The sequence below is a fragment of the Manacus candei genome, unplaced genomic scaffold, assembly GCF_025592945.1.
Source record: "Manacus candei isolate 608988 ecotype Guabito, Panama unplaced genomic scaffold, ASM2559294v1 h1tg000014l, whole genome shotgun sequence".
Taxonomy (NCBI): domain Eukaryota; kingdom Metazoa; phylum Chordata; class Aves; order Passeriformes; family Pipridae; genus Manacus; species Manacus candei.
In genome coordinates this window covers 12,709,778-12,734,369 of record NW_026138062.1, presented here as the reverse complement: position 1 = coordinate 12,734,369, position 24,592 = coordinate 12,709,778, and the positions used below count along the sequence as shown (strand labels likewise).

General features: G+C 35.6%; 1 protein-coding gene across 14 annotated transcripts in view; it reads right to left on the bottom strand.

The window, feature by feature from the left end:
- MYCBP2 (MYC binding protein 2) overlaps positions 1–24,592 on the bottom strand; it is a 180,696-nt gene that overhangs the window by 98,839 nt on the left and 57,265 nt on the right. For 13 of the 14 annotated variants that reach the window (XM_051780370.1, XM_051780383.1, XM_051780369.1 and 10 more), the window contains exons 18-23: positions 16,474–16,581; positions 9,608–9,727; positions 8,784–8,865; positions 2,884–3,001; positions 793–997; positions 306–459 (exon numbers count right to left, since the gene is read on the bottom strand). In XM_051780370.1, the coding sequence (XP_051636330.1) occupies positions 306–459; positions 793–997; positions 2,884–3,001; positions 8,784–8,865; positions 9,608–9,727; positions 16,474–16,581 (787 nt within the window). The remainder of the gene's footprint in view (positions 1–305; positions 460–792; positions 998–2,883; positions 3,002–8,783; positions 8,866–9,607; positions 9,728–16,473; positions 16,582–24,592) is intronic. The other variant, XM_051780373.1, reaches the window with a different exon arrangement.

The following is a 24,592-nucleotide window of genomic DNA, read 5'->3' as shown; positions in this document are numbered from 1 at the left end:
TAAAAGGAGTAAATAAAGAGGACAGATTGGGATTCTGTAAATACTATGAGACTGGCATGAGAATGATGCAAAAAAGAAAATAAAAGAAATTTTAAAAATTTGGGCAAGTAAAGATGTTGGTTTTGGGCTTACTTAAGCAAATTATCCAAAAAGTGTGAAAAATATATATGGAAGATTAAAAATTGTTTTTCATTTACTAGGGAAATAAGCATAAACATGACTAGTATAATCAAGTCGCCAGCCTCCCAAAGTATTTTAAAAAGGATTTCTATACTGCTATTTTAATAGCTATAATCCACACTTGCCTCCAAATAACATCATAGACAGGATCCAGACACACACCAGAACCTTGAAGGTCTTCCTGCTCAGAATCATTGAATGTTTTGCAACTGCCATCTACTTTGTTTATCAGAAGACATTTAAAAGGAGGAGGTTCTGATATTGAAGCTGGTACCAAACCTAGATCATGGAGCAAAAAGAGCAAACAAACATGAAGACTCAAGTCATTAATGCTTTTTACATATAAAATGCATGTAATGTAACAGGGAAGAACAGATATACTGCTACAGCAAAAGAAAAAAAGGTAGTAAGATTTAAATGCAAGCAAATTTTAGGCTTTTACATTATTATTTCTAATAAAACTGATTTCTAAAGAAGCCAGGATCATCATGTGCAGTAAAACTAGAAAGCCAAAATATTTTCATTCCCTCCATTCACATTTTTGACTTGTTGCTCCTCTATTATTCTGCAACACTTCTGTAAGTATTTAAAATGTTATAGAAGACTTCTTGCCTATTATATGCCTGCTTGCAAATATCTCTGATGTAGCAAGCACATGAGAATTAATAAGAGCTTCATCGATCCGGAGAAAAGTCTGGTCTCCACTCGCTCCAATCCATGTAGCTTTGCGTCCGTATTTGGAGCCTATGTTAGGCATAGGTGCTGGCTTTGCATTCCAGTAGGGCATATCCAGAATTGGTCTACCAAGCTGACCTTTCTATAGAAAGAATGCAAGAATTAGTAAGAGACAGTAACAATAAGTCTCAAAGATGACTAAGTTACTTCGATAGTTTCATCAGACAAAATTGGTCATCTGGAAGAAAGTTTACCACAAAACTACCTTCAAAAAGCAATGGCTAATCTAAGTGAAGTATGACACATTTAAATACAAGAAACAAGTTACTGACAGATATACTCCTCCTTAATTCGGTTAGGTTTTTGAGTAAACTTTTTTTAAATGCAACTCAAACTCTCCATGATGGATAATCCTCCTTTCCATCTTCAGAGTCAAATACAAAAGCTTTGTTCTCCTACAGTGTTCAGTATCTGAATAACTTCAAGGTTAAAAAAGGAATGGTTTAAAAAGAAAAAAAAAATATTCAGATATAGACAGTCTAAGGTCCACTCAATTCTGAACTTATATGGACTGTAAGTTTTATAGAGCAAATATCTCTTACAAGTACCTAAAAATCGATTAGCATGTCAAACTTAAGCTAAAAAAAGCATAAAATGCCTCAGCAAGCACCTCTGCACATGTTCATTAACAACCTGATCTGGACATCTGGGGCCTTATTTCCATGTACAACTAGTTATTGAGATGGACCAACAGTTCTTATACTGTACCTAAGTACATAGAAGGAACTGCTACAATAAACCTGCTCAGACTCCATTTACCCCATTCAGCCACAGGCAATGCATTGCATGCTAAAGTTAAAATGGTTAGGGGAAAGAAATATGTATATACAGCAAATATCCTGTCCAGCATGTTATTCATCTCTCTTTCTTCATAACACTGTAATAAGTAAACTTAGCAAAGACATTTTCAATAATGTATTCACTTTTAATTTTATCTTGACTTTATGAAGCTTTCAGCAAACTTTCAAGCATTACAATTTTAAAAACAGACACAAAGTACAAGTGGTCTAAATATGGTCTAAATTTATTTTTATTTTAGAGAAAGGAAAAAGACCCACAGTCAACAAACAGACTTTTATATCCTGTTTCTGAGAGTGAATTTGGTTTTTCAGAGGCCAAGTTTCACCTTAAACTTCTATGGGCCCATGTCAGTTTTGACATGAACATGTCAATTTTGACACCACAACTGTTGCTTAAAGTTTGCAAAACAACAAAATACTGCCTAATTGCAGAGCTGTCTTATGGTTCACTTTAATTCAAAACATGACTTTCTGTTTCTAAAATTTCAGTCCTCACCTTTTTTTAATTTTTTTTTTTTTGTAAAAAGAGAGATTTCAAAAGGTAAAATTTCTCTTGTGTTGTGTTTGGCAATACCTAGTTTTAAAAACATATAAAAATAACTCATCTCTGTAGAGATTGCAATGAGGGGCATATTTACAAAGACAAGGAGGCACAAAGGGAAGTAAACGTTTAAATGCTTATTTAGTGACTATAAGAATGGATTTCACATGGGCATGGGAAAATAATACACCATGTGGAAATAAGAATACTAGAGTTAAGAAGCGTTATACTGAACAATAATCCCTCCCCTCAAGTGTTAGTGTAACTTCTGCAACTCACTGCTGTTTCTGTGAAAGAAACAAGGGCAATTTTTTCTACCAAATGGAGACAGGCAACAGAATAGGCAACGCAAGTAAGTTTGCAACAATAAGAGTTTGAGAAAACTGGTGCACCTTATAAAACAATCTAGGGTTTAAATCACCGTCTTCATTAAAATGTATAAAAACCTGGCATCATGCTTTTCTAACTACAACATTAGAGGCTACGTTTCATAACATAACAGGCACAAAAGACATGCAGAAGTCATGCACAGTTCTGTAAGAGCAAGAATAAGCAGTCTTGAAAGGTCTTTGAACAATACATTAACTATTAGCTTATTCTCATAAGTAAATAATAATATTTCCTTACTGAGAAACTTCCAAATGTGAAAACTTGGCCATCCATTAAGAGAATAGCTGTATGGTTGCTCCCAGCAGTAACTTGTGTACTAGGACCTGGTAATGCTTGCACCAAAGTGGGACATCCCCTATATAAAAATAAATTAATTCTGTATCAATACATGCTTATGCAACATTTAAAATGTACATTAGTATTATAAGTATTTCAATCACTGAAATATATTCACTAGATTCACATACCATAGCGAATTAGAGTCAAGAGACATCTTACATTTTAAATGAACAGAGATTTGAAAGGCTGTGCCAAATAGTTACGTTTATGTTCTTCTGACAGAAGGAAGACTGAGGACAATCTCTTCAGTTAAACTCAGAAATTACCATAGAACAAAAATTATCAACTTAATATTTAATTGTAGGATTACATGTGACTGTGTATTTTTGTATGTATACAAAATACATTGGAACAAAACATAGCAGTGAAAAAATCATGTTGTGACAACACCAGTTAAGCACTTAAAAAACCCCTTTTCACATTATGAAGCAATTGAAGCCTTATGTGGTTGGTACACTACTAGAATTACCAGAAACAATATTGATGTAGGCCTCCCAGGATCACTGTGTAGGGAATTATAGAAGAAATAAAGGTCTACCCCCTCCATCAGCCCCTCTCCCATCCAACTCAGACTCAATAAAGAACAAACCTCTTCAAACTATTTTCCAGAGAAATATGAAAAAGTCTAATCCATTTGTCTCCCAAATATGGATAGGCATAAGAAAATAAATTTTCCCTTCCAGTAAAAATGAAGGGAAAAAAACAATAGGAAGTTCAAGAAGTAAAGAAAGAAAACTTGAACTGATGACAGAAGAGAAAGAGCACAAAAGATAAAAAGAAATATGAGATATTAAAATAAAATTTTTATCCCAATCTCAACAAAATGAACAGGAGCCTACAAGCCTTAGAATTCCATGATGAATGTCTACATAGACTTCAAATTTACTGTGGAGTTAGAAAGACTGTGAATTTGAAGAACAAGTTATTCCCAAATAATTCTATGTTTGGAAACTCTGACCTCAGAGAATAACAACACTATTTAAACTTACTTTCAAACACAGTCTTTCAAAAGTAGGCTAATCTAAATTAAGAACAGGTTGTCTTGTACTGGAATAAAAAAGTGTCAGCTCAGAGTTACCTAGCAATTGTTTAGCAGCAGATGTGCAAAAAGATGGGTCATCTGAATGCTCTAATTTTGGCTGAATTGCAGGTAAAACAGAAGTCAAAAAAGTATGAGGAAGCATCATGAGTTCAGCAGGAAAAGGGTAGATGGGAAAATGTGAACATATGGAAAGGTGGAATGTAGCATGAAGACAGGTTGATGACCTGCAGGAGGAACACAGGTATACAGGAAGAAATTATTCCTTGGCAGTGAATGTAGCTTTCTGTGCATGACTAGGGGAGATGGAGAGACTGAAGGACAGAATAAAATTAGGTAGAGGATACACAGCATGACATTCATAAATTTAGAAGCCTTTGTTGGTCTACAGACACATTGATTTGGACATCAGTTTAATTATACACAGACAGACAGAGCAAAGTTTAGCAACATCAGTCATGAAACATTTTAAAAACAAAAGAAAATTTATATTTGTCTCTCATTAACTTTAAAGAAGCTCAAAAAGGCACCAAAACAGAAACAAAACATAACTAGCAACTTATCCAAAAGCAATCCTGCTAAAAGGAAATATTTTTATTAAAGTTGTTTCCCCCCTCCCCCCCCCAAAAAATTATGGTAACTACAGGCATGGAATTATCAATCTTATGTTTGTGAAAAAAAAAAAAAGAAAGAAAAGTAGTGAACGTTTCATCTATTTGATGCTTAAAAACTAAGCTATTATCACCAAAACTATTTACCTGTTTTTCCAATCAAATCTATCAGTAATGTTATCTGAATGCTGTGTATGATAGCCCCTTGGCAGCAGCAGAGCAAAATCAAATAAGCAACTAATGTAGAGAGATAAAATACATTATCCTCTTAAATAGCTCTTTCATTAAGACCACCCAGCTTTTGGAATGGTCAACTTCAGTGTATTAACTTAAGAAAGGAACAGGAGAAAAAAAAGTTTAAGATACTTAACTATACAATAAAATAAACTTGAATTACAGAAAACTAATTTTCACTTCATAAAAGGAGAAGAGATTTGGAAAAATACAGTAAGCCAGTTTGACTGATGCATATGGAATTTAAAACCTGTGATATTATTATTTCCCTATCCCTCTGAAATTCAAGACAGGAAAGCTCAGAACAGACACTGAAGATGAGAAACTCTTCGGACAAAGTTTTAATACCTAAAAGGTTTCTCCATTTGAATGAAAGAAAGCAAGGAGCACTCCTCTGGGATGGAGTGAAAGGACACATCAAACTCACAGAATCCTTGACTTCTGGATATGACACAGGTCAATCACAAAACGCCAACCTCAGCGTTACAGAAAGTAACCAGAGATCTCTTGGGAAAATGTAACATCAGGTAATTCAGAATCCTTAAGACAGTCCAGATACATTTTGGCTGTGTACACAAAAACCCTCTCCCATCTCAAAGGGTAAACATTTCTGGGAGCAGATGCAGTCTTTGAAAATTCATCCTGCACAAACAACCGCTGTTTGTGATACTTATGCAGCCAACAGCTGGCTGCCAGGTCCCATAAAGTGTCACTTGGGGCAACTGACCGTGGTGCTGTAAATACAGGTTCACTGTGGGCTGTTAGGAGGTAGTGGGTAAAAGGAAACCAGTAGTAACAAGCAGAGTTGGACAGTATAGAATTACAAAGAAAATGGAGATTTTTATATTTTAAATGGAACTGGAAATGTGGTGAAAATATGTAAACAGGACCTGCACTGCACCGCTGGAATAAAATAATCAGAAACTGCACCTAGAAACATGGTCCTAACAAACACAGATAATGGAACACTTTTTTTCTCCTAGAGTTATTAATAGGATATAGTCTCTATTCTTTGTCTTCAAGTGGAAGATAGGCTGACCATCTATGGAAGGTCTGACCAGTTTTCTTTTATGTTATTGTTGAACTTTCAGAAGCAAAACTCTATACCAAGATCATCTTATTTCAGCCATCTCATTTCTGGAGCTTGACTGTCAGGTCATGTGCTTGCTACTGTAGTGCTGAAGTAAAAGAGTTTGTACCAAATATGCAGGCAAATTTTGAACAATAACAAAAGGGAAGCATCAGCAAAAAACAGGCCTTTGCTTACCTGAATACAAGACATGCTATTTTTCACCAAGACTAGATACTGCAAAGCATTTCTTGATTCCACTGAGTTTCTATTCACCAGCAGCTAATTTGAGGAGAATATAAGCACAGACTGACAAATCTTTCATTTAGTGAATAGCTCATCAACATCTGCCACTGTGGATTTCACAACAGTCTACACAGACTAATTAAAGGGTTCCAGCATACTGATACGGCATGTAATCTACCTCATTCCTACTGAAGTAGGAGGAAGAACTTGTGGTGTTTACCATACTCTAATAGAGCAGTCTAGTCCTTAATTAACAGAAAGGCATGTCTGGACAGCTGTTCAGAATTCAAAATACTTAAGCAGTTTCAAGGCTTTTAAAAATATAGTCTTACTACTAAATCTTTACACTGCAAGACAAAAGTCTCTGAAAGAATGAGTCATGAATGGCTGCCCAGAAACTTACATCATTGCTTTATCTGGCAATGAAGATGGTTCCTTTAGATGAAAATAAGAGTTCCTGTATTTTCCCTAAGAGTTCTTGTTTTCAGGACCCCCTTATTTAGATATACGAGCTAGGCTGCCTAAATATTACTTCCCCTTTTTTCCTCCCCTCTCTCTCTCTCCCAGAAACACAGTAGAGTATTAGTTCCTGGATTCAGAAGATGATGCTCTTCCTGAGGTCAATACAGGCAATGTGACACACTGCATGACTGACATACCACTGACCTGGCAGGAGCTGGCCATCTGAGCACCACTGCGTCCCAACTGAGGTGGAACTCTGCATAAGGATTCCCTGTTTCCTTCTCTGAATCCCTTACTGTGAGGACAGAGGAGAGATCTCTACTTAAAGCTGGAAAAAGAAGTACATCAATGAAGAAATTATAATTTGAATGATGGTGCTAAACAGCAATATAGTACTATAGCCAGTTCTCATGCATAGGACATACTCCAAATTTCTCCAAGGCTTTTTTTCAGACACTCTTTAGAGTCTGATGTAGAATGATACGAAGGTCAGTGCCAAGTCAGTTGTACCTCCTCAGCTTCTAGTTCTGGTCAAGCACTATCCTTCAGCACAAGATTTGTCATATTCTCTTCTAGGATCTCACTTAAAACTACATTTGGTCTTCATCCAGTTTCTGTCTAAATAAGCAATGTGGGGTTTACTACCTGAAATACTGAAAAATACAGCAAATAGCTCTGAAGCCTTCCAAAAAGCCAAGTTGGAAACAGGTGACAGTAAGATACCAGTACAAATGCCACTGCTGTTTATATCTTCAGTCTTTAAGACAGAAAATGGTCTTATTCTAACAGCAACTTGAATTGCCAGCTAAAGACGTTGTTGCTTGGAACAAGTATCCAAGAACTTCCAAGAAGGAAAAATCAGAGTATTTGTCTGTGATATAACCCTACCACAGGAAGAAACACAGACTGCATTCACCAGTCTAACGCAAACTGTGTAGGGGTAAACAGTTTAGAGACTATTATCAGGCACAGCAGTCAATACAAGATAACATTTCCAGTATAATTCCTTTCTTTCTTTCTTTCCTCTCCCCCTTTGGCTTAGTGAATCCAATGAAAGTTTTAAGATGATGAAGATTTCTTCAGAAACTCGACAAAAGAAATGGTTTGGAAGTCTCCAAAGAGATTAGGAGGACAGATGTTCAGTAATTTTTACCTCGCTGCTACAAGAGAAACGACAGAACTGAAGACAGGTCATGGATGCTCCACTCCGTATGCCTCTTACATAAGGATACGGAGCATTACTGGACACACACAAAGTCTCAAAGATTCCTACTACACAAAACCACCATCGTATGCATTATATGGTATATGTACATGTCCAAAGACCTTAATCACTTTTCCTTTTAGTGAAGGATGCTGATTTTTTTTACTTTAATGAACAGATGAGATTCTAATGATGAGATACCAAGGGTGAAATTGAGCTGCACATTAAAGACATCTATATTTAATTATCTATGCTCTCACTGTAGTCAATGGAAATCAAGCCCATAAAGTCTACAGAGCTACTGAGCACACCTAAGGCAGATAATAGCGAGTAGTTAGTCAAACAGCTCTCCATGCTCTGTTGACTTCTCTATTTCCATCGACTACAAAGATAACACACATCACTCTCCTGCAACACCCAAAATAAGCGACTACAAAATGCAGCTAGACCAAAGTTTCATGACTTAATTTTGGACATTAATGATGATCAGAATTAGACTTTATCATAACTGAACTGTTATGAATGATTTAACAGAAACAGGGTAATCTAGGTTTACGATATCATACTATTTGCATTATTCCATATGTACTATTTTACAAAAACAATGAAATCTCAATGAGACTTCAATGTCATTCTCATATAGGTAGGGAGAATTAAAGAGAGAAGCATTTCAAACTCAATTATCACAGCTATGCTAATACTTAGGCACAGAAGCCTTCATGTATCGAACAAATTACTTATATAGTACAAAAGTACTGTTATTGTATTTATATTCAGGGGATTATGGGGAGTAAATTCAGAACAAGAGCTTATCAACTTTATTTGATCTATATTTGAATTTTCACACTTGCCAGCTACAGAGAACCAGAAATTTAGTCATTTCTTATGCAGCAGTACAGAATACACAATCTCGTCCTTTAATTACCAGCTCACCTGGAATTAACATCACCGTGTCCAAGTTGCCCATGCTGCCCATATCCAAATGTGTAAACATCACCATTCTCCATCAAAACCACTGGAAAACAACAAAATATTTTTCTGACATATGCATATGACATGGCACTGCACCAGAGCTGATTAGCCTTTCTGAGTAGCAAAGTTAATGATTCCTACTGAAACAGTCAGAGATCTACAGTTAGAGATTTCACAACCCATTACAGCTAGCACCTCTATGCAGGACTAGAGCTCTGCTATACAGATGTTTTGAACTGACTCAAAAATCGCTTACAAGCTCTGATGCAGCTCAATCTATGATACTTATAGTCCTTTTCACTGTTGAAGGACAGTGAGTTGCCTTTCATGGCTGGAGGTGATGTGGTGATCTTACTTTAGCCTAAATGTGATTAAACAGCATGAAGCTGTGTCAGGGGAGGTTCAGGCTAGATATCAAGAAAAGGTTCTTCACTCGGAGGGTGGTTGGGCACTGGAACAGGCTCCCCAGGGAAGCAGTCATAGCATCAAGCCTGACAGAGTTCAAGAAGCGTTTGGACAATGCTCTCAGGCACGTGGTGTGACTCTTGGGATGTCCTGTGCAGGGCCAGGAGTTGGACTTGATCCTTGTGGGTCCCTTCCAACTCTGAATGTTCTACAATTCTATGACAGTGTAGTAGGCTACAAAATGATACTGTAAACATTTTCAATTTTTAGCACTCCTGCGTACATACTTATTGAAAATTAAACAAAAAACAGTGAAAACATGTATGACAACATGAAAAAAAAATCTATGCTATAGTTAACATAGAATTATTTGTTTTTACCTGAATGGTGAAATCCACAACTGACTTGTACAGCTCGCAGTTCACAGTCAAAGCGGACAGCCCCTGGTGGATAGGTTGTGATTTTGCTGGCATCCTTCTCACCTCTTTCTCCACTTCCATCTATAAACAAAACTTATAATTATATCCCCATGTATTCTAAAAAAGTTATTCTAGAATAATGAATAGAACAAGAATAGTAAATAACTCCCCACCCCTCCACTTGTAAGGTAGGAGAGAGAACTCACACAGTAGTAAGAGAGACAGCTCAAAATGTAGCATCAAAGTAGATGTGGAAGATGACAGAAACTCTACTTTGAAACAATGTACTACAAAGGTACAGATAGGAAAATATCCTCTAAAGCAGAAACTTCCCAAAGAGAAGACAAAAGGAACCAGCAAAACAGAAAATTCAAACTTCAGAAGCTTTGCTTGATAACCATCACTTTCATTCTTCAATAAAATAGCATTATTAAGTAGATAGCACTGCAGTTAAACTCAACAGGCATAGCCTAGTCTACTTTTTTCAATTACTACTTGTGAAGGATTTTCCTTGACTCCAACTTGGCCACAGAGGCATTATTTTAACTAACAAACAAGTACTGACACAGTTCATTTCCAACAACGCAGTCATACTCACTATGAGAGTGTGTCTGCTTCCTGTCTGTTTCAATACATTTTTAGACACTGTTTCTGTGATTTCTTTTAATAAGTATGAAGTGCATTATTGGTTCCTAAAGTCAAACTGCTCACACATTAGACAAAAGCACTGAAGTGAAGTGTATTATTCCTAAACTTCTCGCAAGCCAACATCTTCTCCAGAAATCAGAACGTTTACATCATCTATTAGACTTTAGTTACACCGTGTCTAGCATAGAGAAAGAGAGAAAAATACACAATTCTGACTGTGTACTGCTTTAACAAAACATTCAAGGTATTGTTAATTTAGATCTATACTTAGAATTTCTAAATGTTTTCCTGAATAATCATCAGTGGAAGTCTGCACTCCAAGACTTTATTATTCCCTCCGTGAAGCACTGCAATTACAGACTTACAAATATTTTTAAAATATAATTCTGCTTTTATACATATTGCTTAAACTTTTCTTCTTATTGCAAGGAAACTGTTGATACAGTAATTTCACCATTTTTTTACAAACTGGTTTTAAAAAATCTTACTCTTTTAGAAATAAAGCTATTTTCTAGTGATGGCTGAGTACAGAAATTACATGAATCTCCATGTAGTTCACATCTATAAAGGAACAGTGTATATAAGTATTAATGCTTTTGAAGAATTAGGTTTAATAGCATAGGTAAAGTATCCCTTTGAAAATGTGGGTGCTCTTCATCAAAAAGATTTATACTTGCACTTCATGTTGGTTATGTGTGAAATGGACTTGTAAAAGAACTGTCAGTCTCTCAGAACTGCCATGGGATTTTTGAGGTTTATCTCAGTATTTTTGAAGGTCTGCCTGCAGCTTTTTGTGTATTAAAAACAAAAGCAAATACAAAGAGACAGAACTATTATTTAACAACAAACCATCCCCCCCACCCCCTGAAAATAGTTTTCCTCCTAGTCCTGTAATTCTGCTGTAACAAGCTCACATTATTTTATTTAACAATTTGACTATTTCTCAAATACAGTACCTTTGAACTTTTTATGCCTACTTTTGCATTAAACTCTACATGCCAAAGTAATCAAGAGATGCTTCTAGCTGCTAATACTACCACCAGAATTATTTAGTCAGCAAGCAGCCTACTTACTGCTTCCCTATTTCACACAAGATTTTTGGACAGGAGCAGAAAAAAGTTAACTATTCTGAAAGTCTATGTGGGGCCCCTGTCTCCTCTCCTCCCTCAGACACTGATGACTAATGAAAAAGCTCTCCCATTGTGTAAATGCACTTCAATAACCATCTGCCAGGAATGCACATGTCCAGTAAAAATGTGTCATGGCTGCATGTACTTCCTACAATGAAACAAACTGGACACAGTAACCATGTCACCCATGCAAAGTCATATTAACAAAATTTAGCAGCAGTTGTACTCTGGTCACAAAACAGTGGCACATCAAGTGATTCACAGCCATTTAAACAGTTACATATGCATTTTCTGCCTCATTATAAGAAAAACATACTGCTCTAAAGAGCTTCAACAACTACTAATAAAAAGTTGAGGATTGCTGTTTTCTCAATTAATAAATACGTGACACTACCTTTAAATAAAACATGATTCTAAATATATTCCCATTTTCTCCAAACTTGTAAATGAAAGTATAACACAATACTGCCCTTGAGGAAACACTAAATGTCAATGTGCAAGACGTAGAGACAAGTACCTTCACAAGAAACAAGTTTTTCAATTCCTTATCTGAAAAATAAATTTATTTTAGAGGATAAAGTTTTTCAAAGTTGGCATTTTCAAATTCCAAAGCTAACTTCTCAAACCCTTTAAGAACACAGGAATGGAAGCAACTGTCTTCGACACATTTTACTTTGCTTAAGCGTGAAATATGCAAACTGAAGAGGGAACTCCTCTCAGCCTTCTTTGTGTGGTTAGCAACTGTCTCAAGAGTTTTGAATTGTTTGGACCTTCAAAACCTGATAAGCACTTTATGTGTCTCAAGGAACAGCTCTTAACTATGGAGATACACACTTGCTTTTCTTCAAACAACTGTGCTCATATTCATTTCATAAAAAGTAATATCAAAACCACTGTTTCTGAAATGGAAGCATAAAAAGACTACCGAAGCAGAGACTCTTCTTGTTGAACAACTGAAGCTGTTAAACAGAGCAAGTTAGTATGTCCAGTGTTATCCAACTGGGCTACCACTGAACAGAAACTTGGATGACTCCACCTCTCAGAGAGAGGCAAGCACCAAGGAAAAGCTCTGAGGTGCTTCCTGCTGTCAGCACCAAGGGGTAGGCTCCATGAAAAACTTCACAATGATGGGTTTCCATCTTTGATATCTCATACAGGTGGGGAAGGAAAGCAAGATAACTGGAAATACAACCAACCAATACCCACTACCACTCCATTTTCCTTAGAAAATTCTTAACTTCTGAAGGCAATTTTTCCCCTATGTGAAACATACTTTAAAAGTCCTCTTGGCCAACATGGTTGCCACAAAAAACCTCACTGCTTTCCAGGAACAAAAGAAAAAGCTTATACAGCCCCAACAGTAAGGGAAGTAACAAGTTATAAATGAGAGTTCTACAAAAAAAAAACCCCAAACAACCCCAACATCATTACAGAATGCCATTTTGGACTCTTGGTCCAGATTAGAGGAAAACCATTTTATTAGGGTTCCTCAGCAGCAGTAAAGTTCGCATTTCATTTCTCACTGACCACCCATCTTTGGAGGAGGGAAAAAGCACTTCTAAAGATGTTAAATACATGTCTTCACCCCACAGATGAAAAGCTTTAATACGACTGTACATAAAATATTTTTATAATAACTGTATCTCTTCAGACCATTTGCCAAAAAATCTTTGTTCTGTTTACACAACTAAAACATATTGGTCAAGACTGCGATGTTCCACCTTCACAGAATGTTTTGAATGTCTTAATATAATTTACACACTTTATATAAATGTTTATAGATGTTCAAGTATTTTGAACAAATCATCCTGTGCCTGTAGATTCTTGGTTGTCCACCACGGCTTCAGCTGAAATATCTGTAACCAACTTTATAGCTACAGTGCTATAAAGTGATAATAAACTTGCATTCTAATTATAAACTCAGTCTTAGATGTAGGTTTTCATTGTCAGCTCTCTCACTCCAATGAGTGCTTCACACAGTAAAAAAGTTAAAACGTAAATTACAAGTAATTTTTCTTGAACATCTGATAATTTTGTATTAGCATTTGCAAAACGGTTGACATATATCTTGTTCCATCCGTGCAGGTTCAGCTTCATCTATTCTTTGTCCTTTTGGGGGTATTTGTTTCACATTTTTTAGAACATTTGCCACTACTTTAAAATACAGAAAAAAGGTGGCATTCACTTGCAGAATCTTTACTGACACAATGAACTTACTTACTTTTCAATTGTTACTCAGTTAATTTCTGCAGTTTAGAAAATTTTACAGACTTTCATTATTCTGTTTTACTCAGATCTCCAGTGATGAAGTCCATGGGGACTGGAGATGCAGACTGACAACTCATCACCTCATTAAAGAATGAGGATGAAGCACAAGCTCATTTTTCTTTCTAGTGTCAAAGCAATCCATGAATACCAAGAAGGTGGTACCTAATCCCTTCTATTTATTCTTGTGATGGTGACACAGACACAGATCAGAAAGACTATGATTATACTTAATATGCATTTTTTGTAATAACAGGGATCTTGATGTGCAGACCCTATAAATGTACAAAGAGAAAATGACAATGGCAAGATTTCTAGAAAATGGTTGTTTTAATGAAGTTGAAGGAGTTTTCAACTGGACAATCCAAGAAAAGAATTTGACAAGTGATAGACATGTAGATTCTTAGGAAAAAATTCTTTACCGTGAGGGTGGTGAGACACTGGAACAGGCTGCCCAGAGAAATTGTGGATGTCCCATCCCTTAAAGTGTTCAAGGTCAGGTTGGGTGGAGCTCTGAGCAACCTGGTCTGGCAGAAGGTGTTCCTGTCCACAGCAGGGGGCTTGGAACTAGATGATCTTTAAGGTCCCTTCCAACCCAATCTATTCTATGATTTGATAATATGTACAAATATATATCAAATATACTTTTTATATTAGACCATAACTGTCAGTCCTAAAGAAGCTGTCCACATTCAAGTTAAAATGTCATTATCAAGAGAAGTTCTGCAGCTGCAAGTGTAGAAGTGGGAACAGGTCAGTACCAGCATGTTTGGTACTGGTCTCATCAGTACTACCAGTTGAACTAAATTTTCATTGCCCAAAGATCTTGAAGGTCTGGTTGGTGTAAAGACTAATAAGACTACTATAGCAGAAATATCTGAAGTAAGGATGATGGTTTGGAAAGCATCACATTCAAAAACAAACAAAGAACTAGCTGATTTCAATGGTTAAGTGTTCTTTTACTGAAGTCAACATCTCTGCCTCATTGCTCTATTATTGATTTTACATTCTGTGTCTAGAAAAGAGGCATGCCTTCTAAGATAAAAGATATAACTCATCTTTTGCACAATTCTCACCTTGCCCATTACTTTGATAAAAACCCACTTCACCAGTTTTTCTTTTTCCCTTGAAACCTCTTCCGGAAGTGAAGGGGCATTTCTAGTTTCTAGTGGAATTTATGGCTGTCTTTTGAGAGGATATCTTCTGAAGCATATAGCCTTCCTCAAGGAAAAATAAATGCTCAGTTCTATAGAGTACATCTGAAAAAAATCTTTGCACAATACAGACCTTTGCACTGCTCATACAACTCCAAGAAGCAACATAAACCTCAAACTGACACCAATGAACATACTTCCTGTAAGGAAATAAGTGAGTTGAAGTGAACTCCAACAACTAACACGAGCTGAAAAAATACAGATGTAGGCAGGATGAGCATACTCCTTATACACCTGCCTGTGGAGTCAAGGGTTTGCAAGCAGTACAACTAGCAGTAATACCCAGTTCAAGAACACTGGTCATCAGCAAACTGTCACTCAAATGACAGCACTCAGGTTCAGTATGTTTTGTCTTTCAGTACCCAGTCTCCCTCAGTGAGATCATGGTAGGTTATTCTACTTAATCCCTAAAGACTTAAAGCTCACACTATATGCCTTCCAAATAAATGGAATATGTGTTATACAGATACAAAAGACCAGATCTTGCTTTCATTTCCATAAAATAAACTTAAGATGATTTCATGATCCAGCATGTTCATAACTAGGCAGGCCTATCACCCACCCATATTGAAAATGTATCCCAAAGGCTTCAAGCTGTCATACAATTTGTTTGCATACATGCCAAATACTATCAGCAACTTCCTTTAATTCAACTGAAATGCCATACTAACAATTCTTTTAATATTTAGCTATTCTCTAGAAAATAGCTGAAGCGTGATGGGCTCTGGTCATTTTAGGAGCCTTCAACTTATCAGGACTGTAATCTCCATTTTACATATTTATCCAGCTCAACTTTAATAACTTCAGTTGAAATTTTTAGTAATACACATAATTTAAGTAATCACATATTTCTAAAAATATATATAAATAATTTATATCTGAACAAATTACACATCTACAAATCCAAGATATAATGAACTGGCAGACATACTAAAACGTCTGACATATCAGACACCTTCTTCCTACACTCTGCAAAAGCCTTTTCACTCAGGAATATTTCAGGGTAAAACCTGTACTTTGACTTGTATTCTCCCCACTCAAAACTAGCAAAAAGTAGTGTTTACATTATTTTAAATATTTTATTTCTGCAAAATGTTTGTTGAAAGACAACCTACCTATGAAAAAAATTTATGCCAGAATTAACAAGTCTGGAATTGACATGCTGAAGTAATCACCCTGTATATACAACACGAAGGCTCAAAAAAACCCAACACAAATGCAATGCAGCAGTCTGAGTCACACTAAGGCACTAAAGTCCCTACAGTAAAATTAAAGAATGTTAGGAATGAGACAGCATTAAAATGAGAAAAGACACACAGAAAGACAATGCATATTTCATTAAAAAAAAGGAAGAAAAACAAAGATAATACAGACTAATGAACATGCACGCCTTTTAAAAAAAGGTCAACATTTAAATGCATTTTCTTTCTCCTCAGGTAACAAGATACTAACAGAAAGAAAGGTAGAACTCATTTTGTGCAGTTCTTTGAAAAGACAGATGCAGCGCATGGTAGGAGTGACTGGGAGGATGGGCTTATTTCCACCCTAGCCAATAAGGAAGACCAAATACCTTTGTGCTTGTCCCGTTTATGCTTTAGCTGTGCTGGATGGGGTCTGATTCTGGCTAGAGCCTGCTCTCGATGGTTCATAAAAATAGGACCAGGAAATACAAGGGGGCCTGAGGAGAAACATTTTGCACATGCATAGGAAAGCTCACAAAATGGAAACAGTGTGTTAAACAAAATTCAAATTAAAAGCAATGAAAAAAACATAAAGAATAATTACTATATAGTAATCTTCTTTTCTTAAATTCAAAATGCCTTAAAAGAAAGTTGCCATTTCTTGATAACAGGACCAAATATTACACAAAAGAAATAATAAATATCCCACAGTGACAGTTTTACCTGAACCTCTAAGTATGCAACTGTACTCCAAGCAACGGAAATACAAAAGATTCACACTAGAGTAAAATTTGATAGCAAATATCCATTATTGTCTTTATTAGATAAAAAGAATATTATTATGCCTTACATCATACAATATTACATTCAAAATACTGATTTGGAATAATACCATCAGATCAATGTTACATTTAAAAAACGTAATCATAAAACTGTTCACAATTACTATATTTAAAATGCAGAGGAATCAATTATGAAGAAAACAACTACCCAAAACCAACTCTTCCATTAGGAAAATTTTTCAAATCATATGACTTTTATCTATTTACTAATTTTGAAATCTATTTATTTTAAAAATATTTTTCCATCTATGTAAAGGTCTTAAAGAGAAGATCTGATTTGAAGAAAGCAATGGTACCTGTATTTAAAATTTTTTCCAAACCACTTTTTCTTTTTAAAAATCTAGACTTAGGTAGTGATGTACTATGTTTAACTGAGGCTGAGTATATGTAGATCATGAAAAAGTGGTTTGTTTGTTTAATCTGTATTTCTCCTCTGTTTTATAGGTTAAATACGAAACCAAGAATTCTTCGGAGGCTTCTCCTTCTTTCAGAAGTCTCACATTTAATCAAAAAAATGAATCAGGTGCAACCAATTCTGCCAAGTGACACTCCATTCCATGGGTTCCCAAATCCAGTCACTATATGGACTGTAAACAAAAACCCCCCCATACTGGGCTTTAAGTCACGCTATAAACAGATTACGTGAAACTTCAAAAACAAGTATTCCTCCTCCTGCTACAAATTCACTGATATTCTCATTCCTCAGCTGACCTGTATTAACAAGACCATGTAGACTAACTTTTCATAAATGCCCACTGTGTCAGCTTTCCTGCTATCACCTTTAGACCATCAGTTCCTTCATGCTAGACAGAATGGACAAAAATTTAAAGTTAGGCCAGATCTTTGTAGCTTTAGAACCTTCAAATGAAGAAACTTGTCTTCACATAGCAAAGTTCCCAAATTTTAGCATTAACTTCAAAACCAAAATGAAAAATGTTTTAAAAACACAGTACTGTCTTGTCCCCCTAGCTCTGAGATTCATACAAGTGTTAGATAATATAATGGTCCAAAACCTCTTTAATCGTGTTTGTTTCTACACACAACATAGAACTTTTATTTTGGTTCTACTGTATTTATCTGGACTCTTTATCCTAGAATAAGTACCCTTGTTATTTAAGAACTCCTTCTAATAAATCAAGATCATAATTTACTTTACCTTCATCTTGCAGATCCTTCCTTCAGTTCTCTTGCTATTGTTCCCTCTTTTTAGTCCCCTCTCAATTGGAGCTTCCATTATATATATATATATATATATATTTGGCAAAAATTACTTTCTACCAGGTCACCAGTATTTAAGAATCTACTTTCCACAGTTTAGACTTAGACAATAAATTACACTTTGCTTCTTACCAAGCTGGAGGAGAAATACTGAGAAGTTCACTGAGGTACACTAGAAAAAGGCAAGAAAGGGGAAAGAGACAACTGGCAAGTAGATTATGAAAGATAAAAATGTTTGAAGGACAAATGATACAGAGGAAAGGTGAATGAACAGAGGAAAATAAGAAAAAAGTAATGGGACTTACTGAGAAGTTCCTAATGAAATTAAAAGCCCAAGAAATATAGAACAGACAGGACAATATGACAAAAGTAAAACTTGCATGAAAAAAGTTGCAAAAAGAGATGCAGGGATTGCAAGGAGTGTGGCTTTAAGTGTGTGGATCTAAGATATTTGTGGGTGACTGAACAGAAGAAGTGATCTCTAGACAACTTAGGCAAAGATTCTGAAGTTCCAGAAAAGGCCTGCACAAGAAACAATGAAGAGAACAAGACACAGCCCTGAAGGCAGCCTTTGGCATTTTAGTGCTAAGAGCAAAGAGCAGAAAAGAAGTGAAGTACATTAGGATGAGTAAAAGAACTACAGGAGATTTAGGGGAGACAGAAAATGTTTAGGAAGCATAAGAGGCTGTCAGCTTCAGCATGGTGCTAGCACACAGTTGTCATTAGTTTCCAAGCTACTCATCTGAATTGCATGTCCCTAGCCAAGATGACAATTCTGTACCAATAAAACCTGACTGGGCAAGATTTATCTGTGTTTCTGAATATTCCTATGTACTCTACATTTACCATTATTAGAAATGAACTTGAATCCAAAATAAAGTTCAATGCAATGTATCTTCATCTCATAATAATTTGTACCCAAATCCATGTAATGCAAATCCGTCATCCTCCTTGGCTTTTTGTGCATGCCAAATCCATAACACCATCATAATATAATAGGAAACATCTACATTTTGATCACTTTGTGATGCCTGCCTCCTTGGTCACGTGCTGGTAAGATGTGAAGTACCTCCCTGTCCCTCCAAAATAACAATGCAGGAAACAGAACACTAGAATAATTCATACAGAGCATATCTGCCCTCTGCTTACATCTGAAGTTGTCTGTACAATGGGAGCAGAGTTCACGTACTATGAATTATCCAGCCATGCATTAGACACTTTGTTTATTTTGTTAGAAAACGCCTGCAGAGTATTATTTGGAAAACTATTCTAGAAGCTTCTAACATAGATCTGCACGGGGAAAAATGATCTATCACTATTCTCAATTATTTTAGAAGCTCAAGTGACAGATCAGCAAAGGGGAGTCACTGGTAGACTATAGACCCGCTGTTTTAAATCAGTTGCTATAGGATGGAAAATAACATTCATGCTCTCCCTTGGTTTTGTCATAGACTGTTTTATCATAGTTAAGCTGCAAGGTTAAATAGCCCCAGCCAAGGAAATGTCAAGATTAGCTTTTCTTTCTTGGTCCTACAAGATTCAGGCCTTTCAAAAAAGACATTGTTTGGCAGTGAATGGAAAGAGTAAAGGAGAAAAATACTTAACCACAGAAGTAATTTCATTTTCTAGCAAACAGAATGCATTTATTAAGTCATACAGTGCACTACAGGAAAATGTATACAATTGATTTCATCCTACATGCAATTGCATGCTTTTGCAATTTCGGTCACCTAAGCACTTATGCACTACTATCAAAGAGATTAATGTTTGATTTTATATTACACATATTTTGATTTCTTCTACTACCTTACCCTAAACAAATGCTATTTGGTAAGCTGTGATTACAGAAGACTGAAGTTTATTATCTCAAATGCTGACTTCCACATCAGCGCACAGAACATAACAGGCTACCTAAAAGATAGTACATGATCACATGTGTTATGAGGTACAAAGACGAGCAGTGTAAATCAAAGTAGCAGAGTAAAGTCCTAGGTGTACAATCTTCTGTTGTAAAAAATTTTTGGCTTCTTCAATCCTTGTAAGAGAAAAAGCATATTTCTTTTTTGTGGTGGTGGGGTTTGGTTTTTTTCAATAATAAAATAGGGAAGCAAAACTTTAATATAGAAAAATAGTTATCTAATATGTCAACAGGTGACAAATTTTAAAGAAAAATATTTCAGAAAATAGAAGTGGAGACAAATGCTTGGTTTCAGTTCCACTAGAAGTGGAAAACATTATACTGAGATAATGTCCCACCTCTACAGCCTTAAAGGAAACAAAATTTAATATTCCTATGAGGCACAGATAATAGTTACGAAGTCTGTTCTTTAAAACTGTATTTTTCAGACTATGAGTAGCAATTTATTTTTAAGTCAGAAATATGCATGGAGAATATAATTGTGCTGTGTAAGCACTAAAGTTAATTGCAGTTTGCTACTTTTGCTCAAAAAATTGAAAATAAAGACAGGATACATGTCTCTTCCTGTAGTCTGAAAGTTCTTTTCTACTGATGATTAAATTGTACATATCAGATGTGGAAGAAAAATCATTAAGGCCTTTCAAAGCCAAAGAAGAGGTGCACATTAGCCAAAACAAGCATGAAAGGCAATATGGGAGTAATAGAGAATGAGATGGAAGTAGAATGCATGATAATCTTAATTTTTGCACTTTCTCCCTTCGGAATACTTGACTTTGTATATATTGTTAAATAAATGTGAAAGATGTATCTCTGTATATAAATACATAAAGTAAATTAAAACAGCAAATATTAACCAGAACTGTTCTCATTGAGTCTACTGAAAATCCGAGTTCTAAAACTATAATAGAAATACAAACATTTCTACTTTAAACATCAGTCTTACCAACAATAATCAGCTCTTGCAGAAAGGAGTCACAGACTCAAATACAACAACGTAATTTCATAGAATCATACCTGCTGGTTATTAGGGACAGAAACCTACAGCTTTGTCTTGAAAGCATTCTTAGAAAGAAAGAAAGACATGTACGTAAAAAGGCAGGGGATTTTTTGACTGGTTTTTGTTTGTTTAGAGAACTCTGAAACAAATGTAACCTTCAGGTGTTGAAAGCATCAAATATTTAACTAAAACTACAGAAAGAAACTACACCATTATTTAATACAGAATAATGCATTTGAATAGATATTTCTGCTGTGTATTTAGGTACATGTTCAGCAATGAACAGAGAATAGTGTTACTGACAAACTGATTCCAAGCTCTGAGTGGTTTGTGCAGATCTTAAACAGGTTCACAGGATATTTGGCCTACCATGCTAAAACTAATTACTGAATTAACTGAATCAGTTACACTTCAGAAAAATGAAAAAATGACCATATATAGGCGGTCTCAGATAACTTTGTCTCAAAACACAGCAGCTTTGACTAAAATTAATAAATTTCCGGTGGGTTCTTTTGTTGTTGCAAGTAGAATAAGACTGATGAAAAATAATTTTTCTTTTTCTATTAGGGCATCAAAAGCCAAATCTTGATTAATTACACACCAAATCTGCATCTCAGTAATGATCACCTAAAGGTTTTTACATCATAGGCTGAGAAAGAGTAGGAGTGAAGTACCAGTGAAACATGAGACCACTTATTATCACCATACTAAGAACCCTTTCTGTATTTTTTAGCTTATTAGTTAAATACAGTTTAAAAAGCTGTTCTCACAGTCTTCTGAAAAAAAACCCTGGAGTTATCTTCAAGTGATAAATTGAAATCTTTGACTATTTCTAAATTCTATGACTTCAAATACGAATCTGAAAAAGTTGCAGGAACAGCTTTCAAGATTACCTCCCCCAGTAAATGCTAATCTTAGGTTCATTACATTAATTGTACAGTGAGGCCCACAGGCTTAACTTAATGCCCCCACGGGTAAAAACATTGGTGTTTCATAGGAAAGGAAACATAATCTAACCATATTCTGAACATTCTAACATACAAAAATTCCTCATTACCACAGAAAACAATGAAGTGCAACTAATAGTGCAACTACTTCCATACTCATCTCTCACATCATGCTCCAAACCAGCCTGAAAAACAAAAAATTTCATCATGTGGTATATCAGCTCCTGACAGTGAAAAGCTAATTCCATGAATAACTATGTTGAGATATTACATTTTAGTATAGAAGCTGTGCTGAATACAGCTGGCTTTATTTCTGAAAAGGTGATATACCCAACTCAAAAATGTGGGAATTGATTTTGAACCCTCTTCACTGCTCCTGTCACAGCCATTAAGCCAGAAGCAGAAAAGTAGTGAATGAAGTAGCTCGTTACCACTGTTGCAGAAAGGAGTAAAACTGGTCACCTGAACAAACTGTACATACTTGTTGCACTGAAAAGAGCAAAGAAATATAATCCATATTAAGCAACTTTCAAGTTTTTTGAAATAATTATTATCCCACATTGAAACACTTCTTTTCCATTGTTAATTTTAAGGATCTCTTTTTTCACTAAACAAAACTTCTTTCTTAAGTGAAGCAACATGAATAGCTGATTCTAAACATAAAAATTATTTACTGGTTACAATTCTATGATAGCAAGTCTAAACTAATCTGCTGTGACTCATTTCAAGATAAAAACCAGAGAAATCTTCAGGATAAGCACCTAAAATTTCTGAAGTTATTTACCACTCATTGTGGTGCTGCTGAACAGCATATATACAGGTTCCTTACAAAAGTGCCAGGCTACCTGAACGATATTTGAGAAGTAAGTCAATTGGTTGTAGTAGTAGCATTGAACTAGGTCATTGACACTGCAGCTGTTAATGACAACTACTTCTACCCAGAATATCTAAATTCACAGTTCATATTTTCAGACAAATGCAAATAAAGATGAGCATTCTCATCTTCCATACAAGAGACCATAACTGACTTCAGGAAGGAGTTAAATGAATGTCATACCTGTAGACATAACCATCACTTTCTCCCTAATTCAAGTGGATTGCTAGAACATGTTTTTAAACCAGAGGTCACCACAACAGGAGTAAATATGGAGCTTTGGTAAAGAAGCACAAACAATTAGACCATTTAAAAAATCTGCAGTGTGGAAACCAGTAGACTTCCAGCACTTGTGCTCTTACACCTCTGTCCTAAACTTTACTCCTGTTACAACTGCAAATGCACAAGAGGTTTCTTTGTGATTTTTTGACTGTTTTATTTGCATGACTGTTTTAGGAATGAAATATTCCTATTTACTTGAAAAGCTTTCCTATGTTGAAATGCTTACAAAACATTCAATATCTAATTAAAATATTTGTACTGAATGAAGGTCATCGCCTGTAACTCAAGAGTGAGCAGCAACATTCAGTGATGGTTCCTATTCTCGACTATGATAAACTACACACACTTTGTTTCTAATAAAAAGAACAAAAGACATGTATTAACACACTACAACCCAGAAATCAGAATCCTGACAAACCAAGTGCTGTGTACATTAAGGAAAGGTCCTAACAGAGCTAATCTGGTCTTTAACTGACTAAGCAACGTTTTCAGAAAACTGAAAGGTTAGAACTTTCTTTGGATCTCTAAACAGCTACTTCTTTAGCAAGGATTTCTTCCTTTACATATGCACAAATACTAGAACTTCTTGGAAGAACTAAGCAGCCTGCCTATTCTTTTAACATTAGTATAACCAAGTTTTTTCAGACCGCAAAACCTTTTGCACACAAAATCTAGTATGCTATTTAAATGTTCTTGTTTTCTCTTATGAAAAGTGCAGTACCATAACAGTTGTCAAGAATGGTGCTATTCTTTGCACCAGTTCATGGAAAACTGCAACATTTGGATGGAGAAGCAAAAAAAACGCCAACTTGTTAACCTGGTGATGCAAATCAAGATTAATTATCAAATCAAATACTCATAAACCAAGATGTCTAAGTATTTGTGAAACACTATTCCCAGCTTTATCACATCAGTAATTCTGAAGCAAAACAGGAGACTAACCTCCAAGTCTTCCAGCTAGGCATACCCACTACCTCCTGCAGCCACACAGGTATAGAATTTCCATGCTCTTTTGATAGAGAATATAATACGAACATGTGCAACAAGCTGGCCAGCAATATCTCTTTATCTACAGTCCCTATACACTCATCAAACCAACAATAAAAATACATCCCTGATACTGTTAACCTGACTTGTATTTTTGTTTGAGACAGATGGTATACAGAAGGGATCAGCTGCTCTAGTTCTACTTCTAACCACAGAAATAGAAGCAAACTTAAATGTTTCTCTGCTACTCTTCTTTTTCTTTTAACTGAAATTTACCTCCCAGATCTGTCATCACTGATGGGCTGAACAGCAGCACCCTTCAATAATGTCCAGGCATTCAATGACGAATTAAGAAAAAATTATTGTTAGCTGCACCTAATATTTGCCAGCAGCATGCAATGGAGCTCCAACATGACCTAAACAAAGGCCTTCCCTCTCCCCCT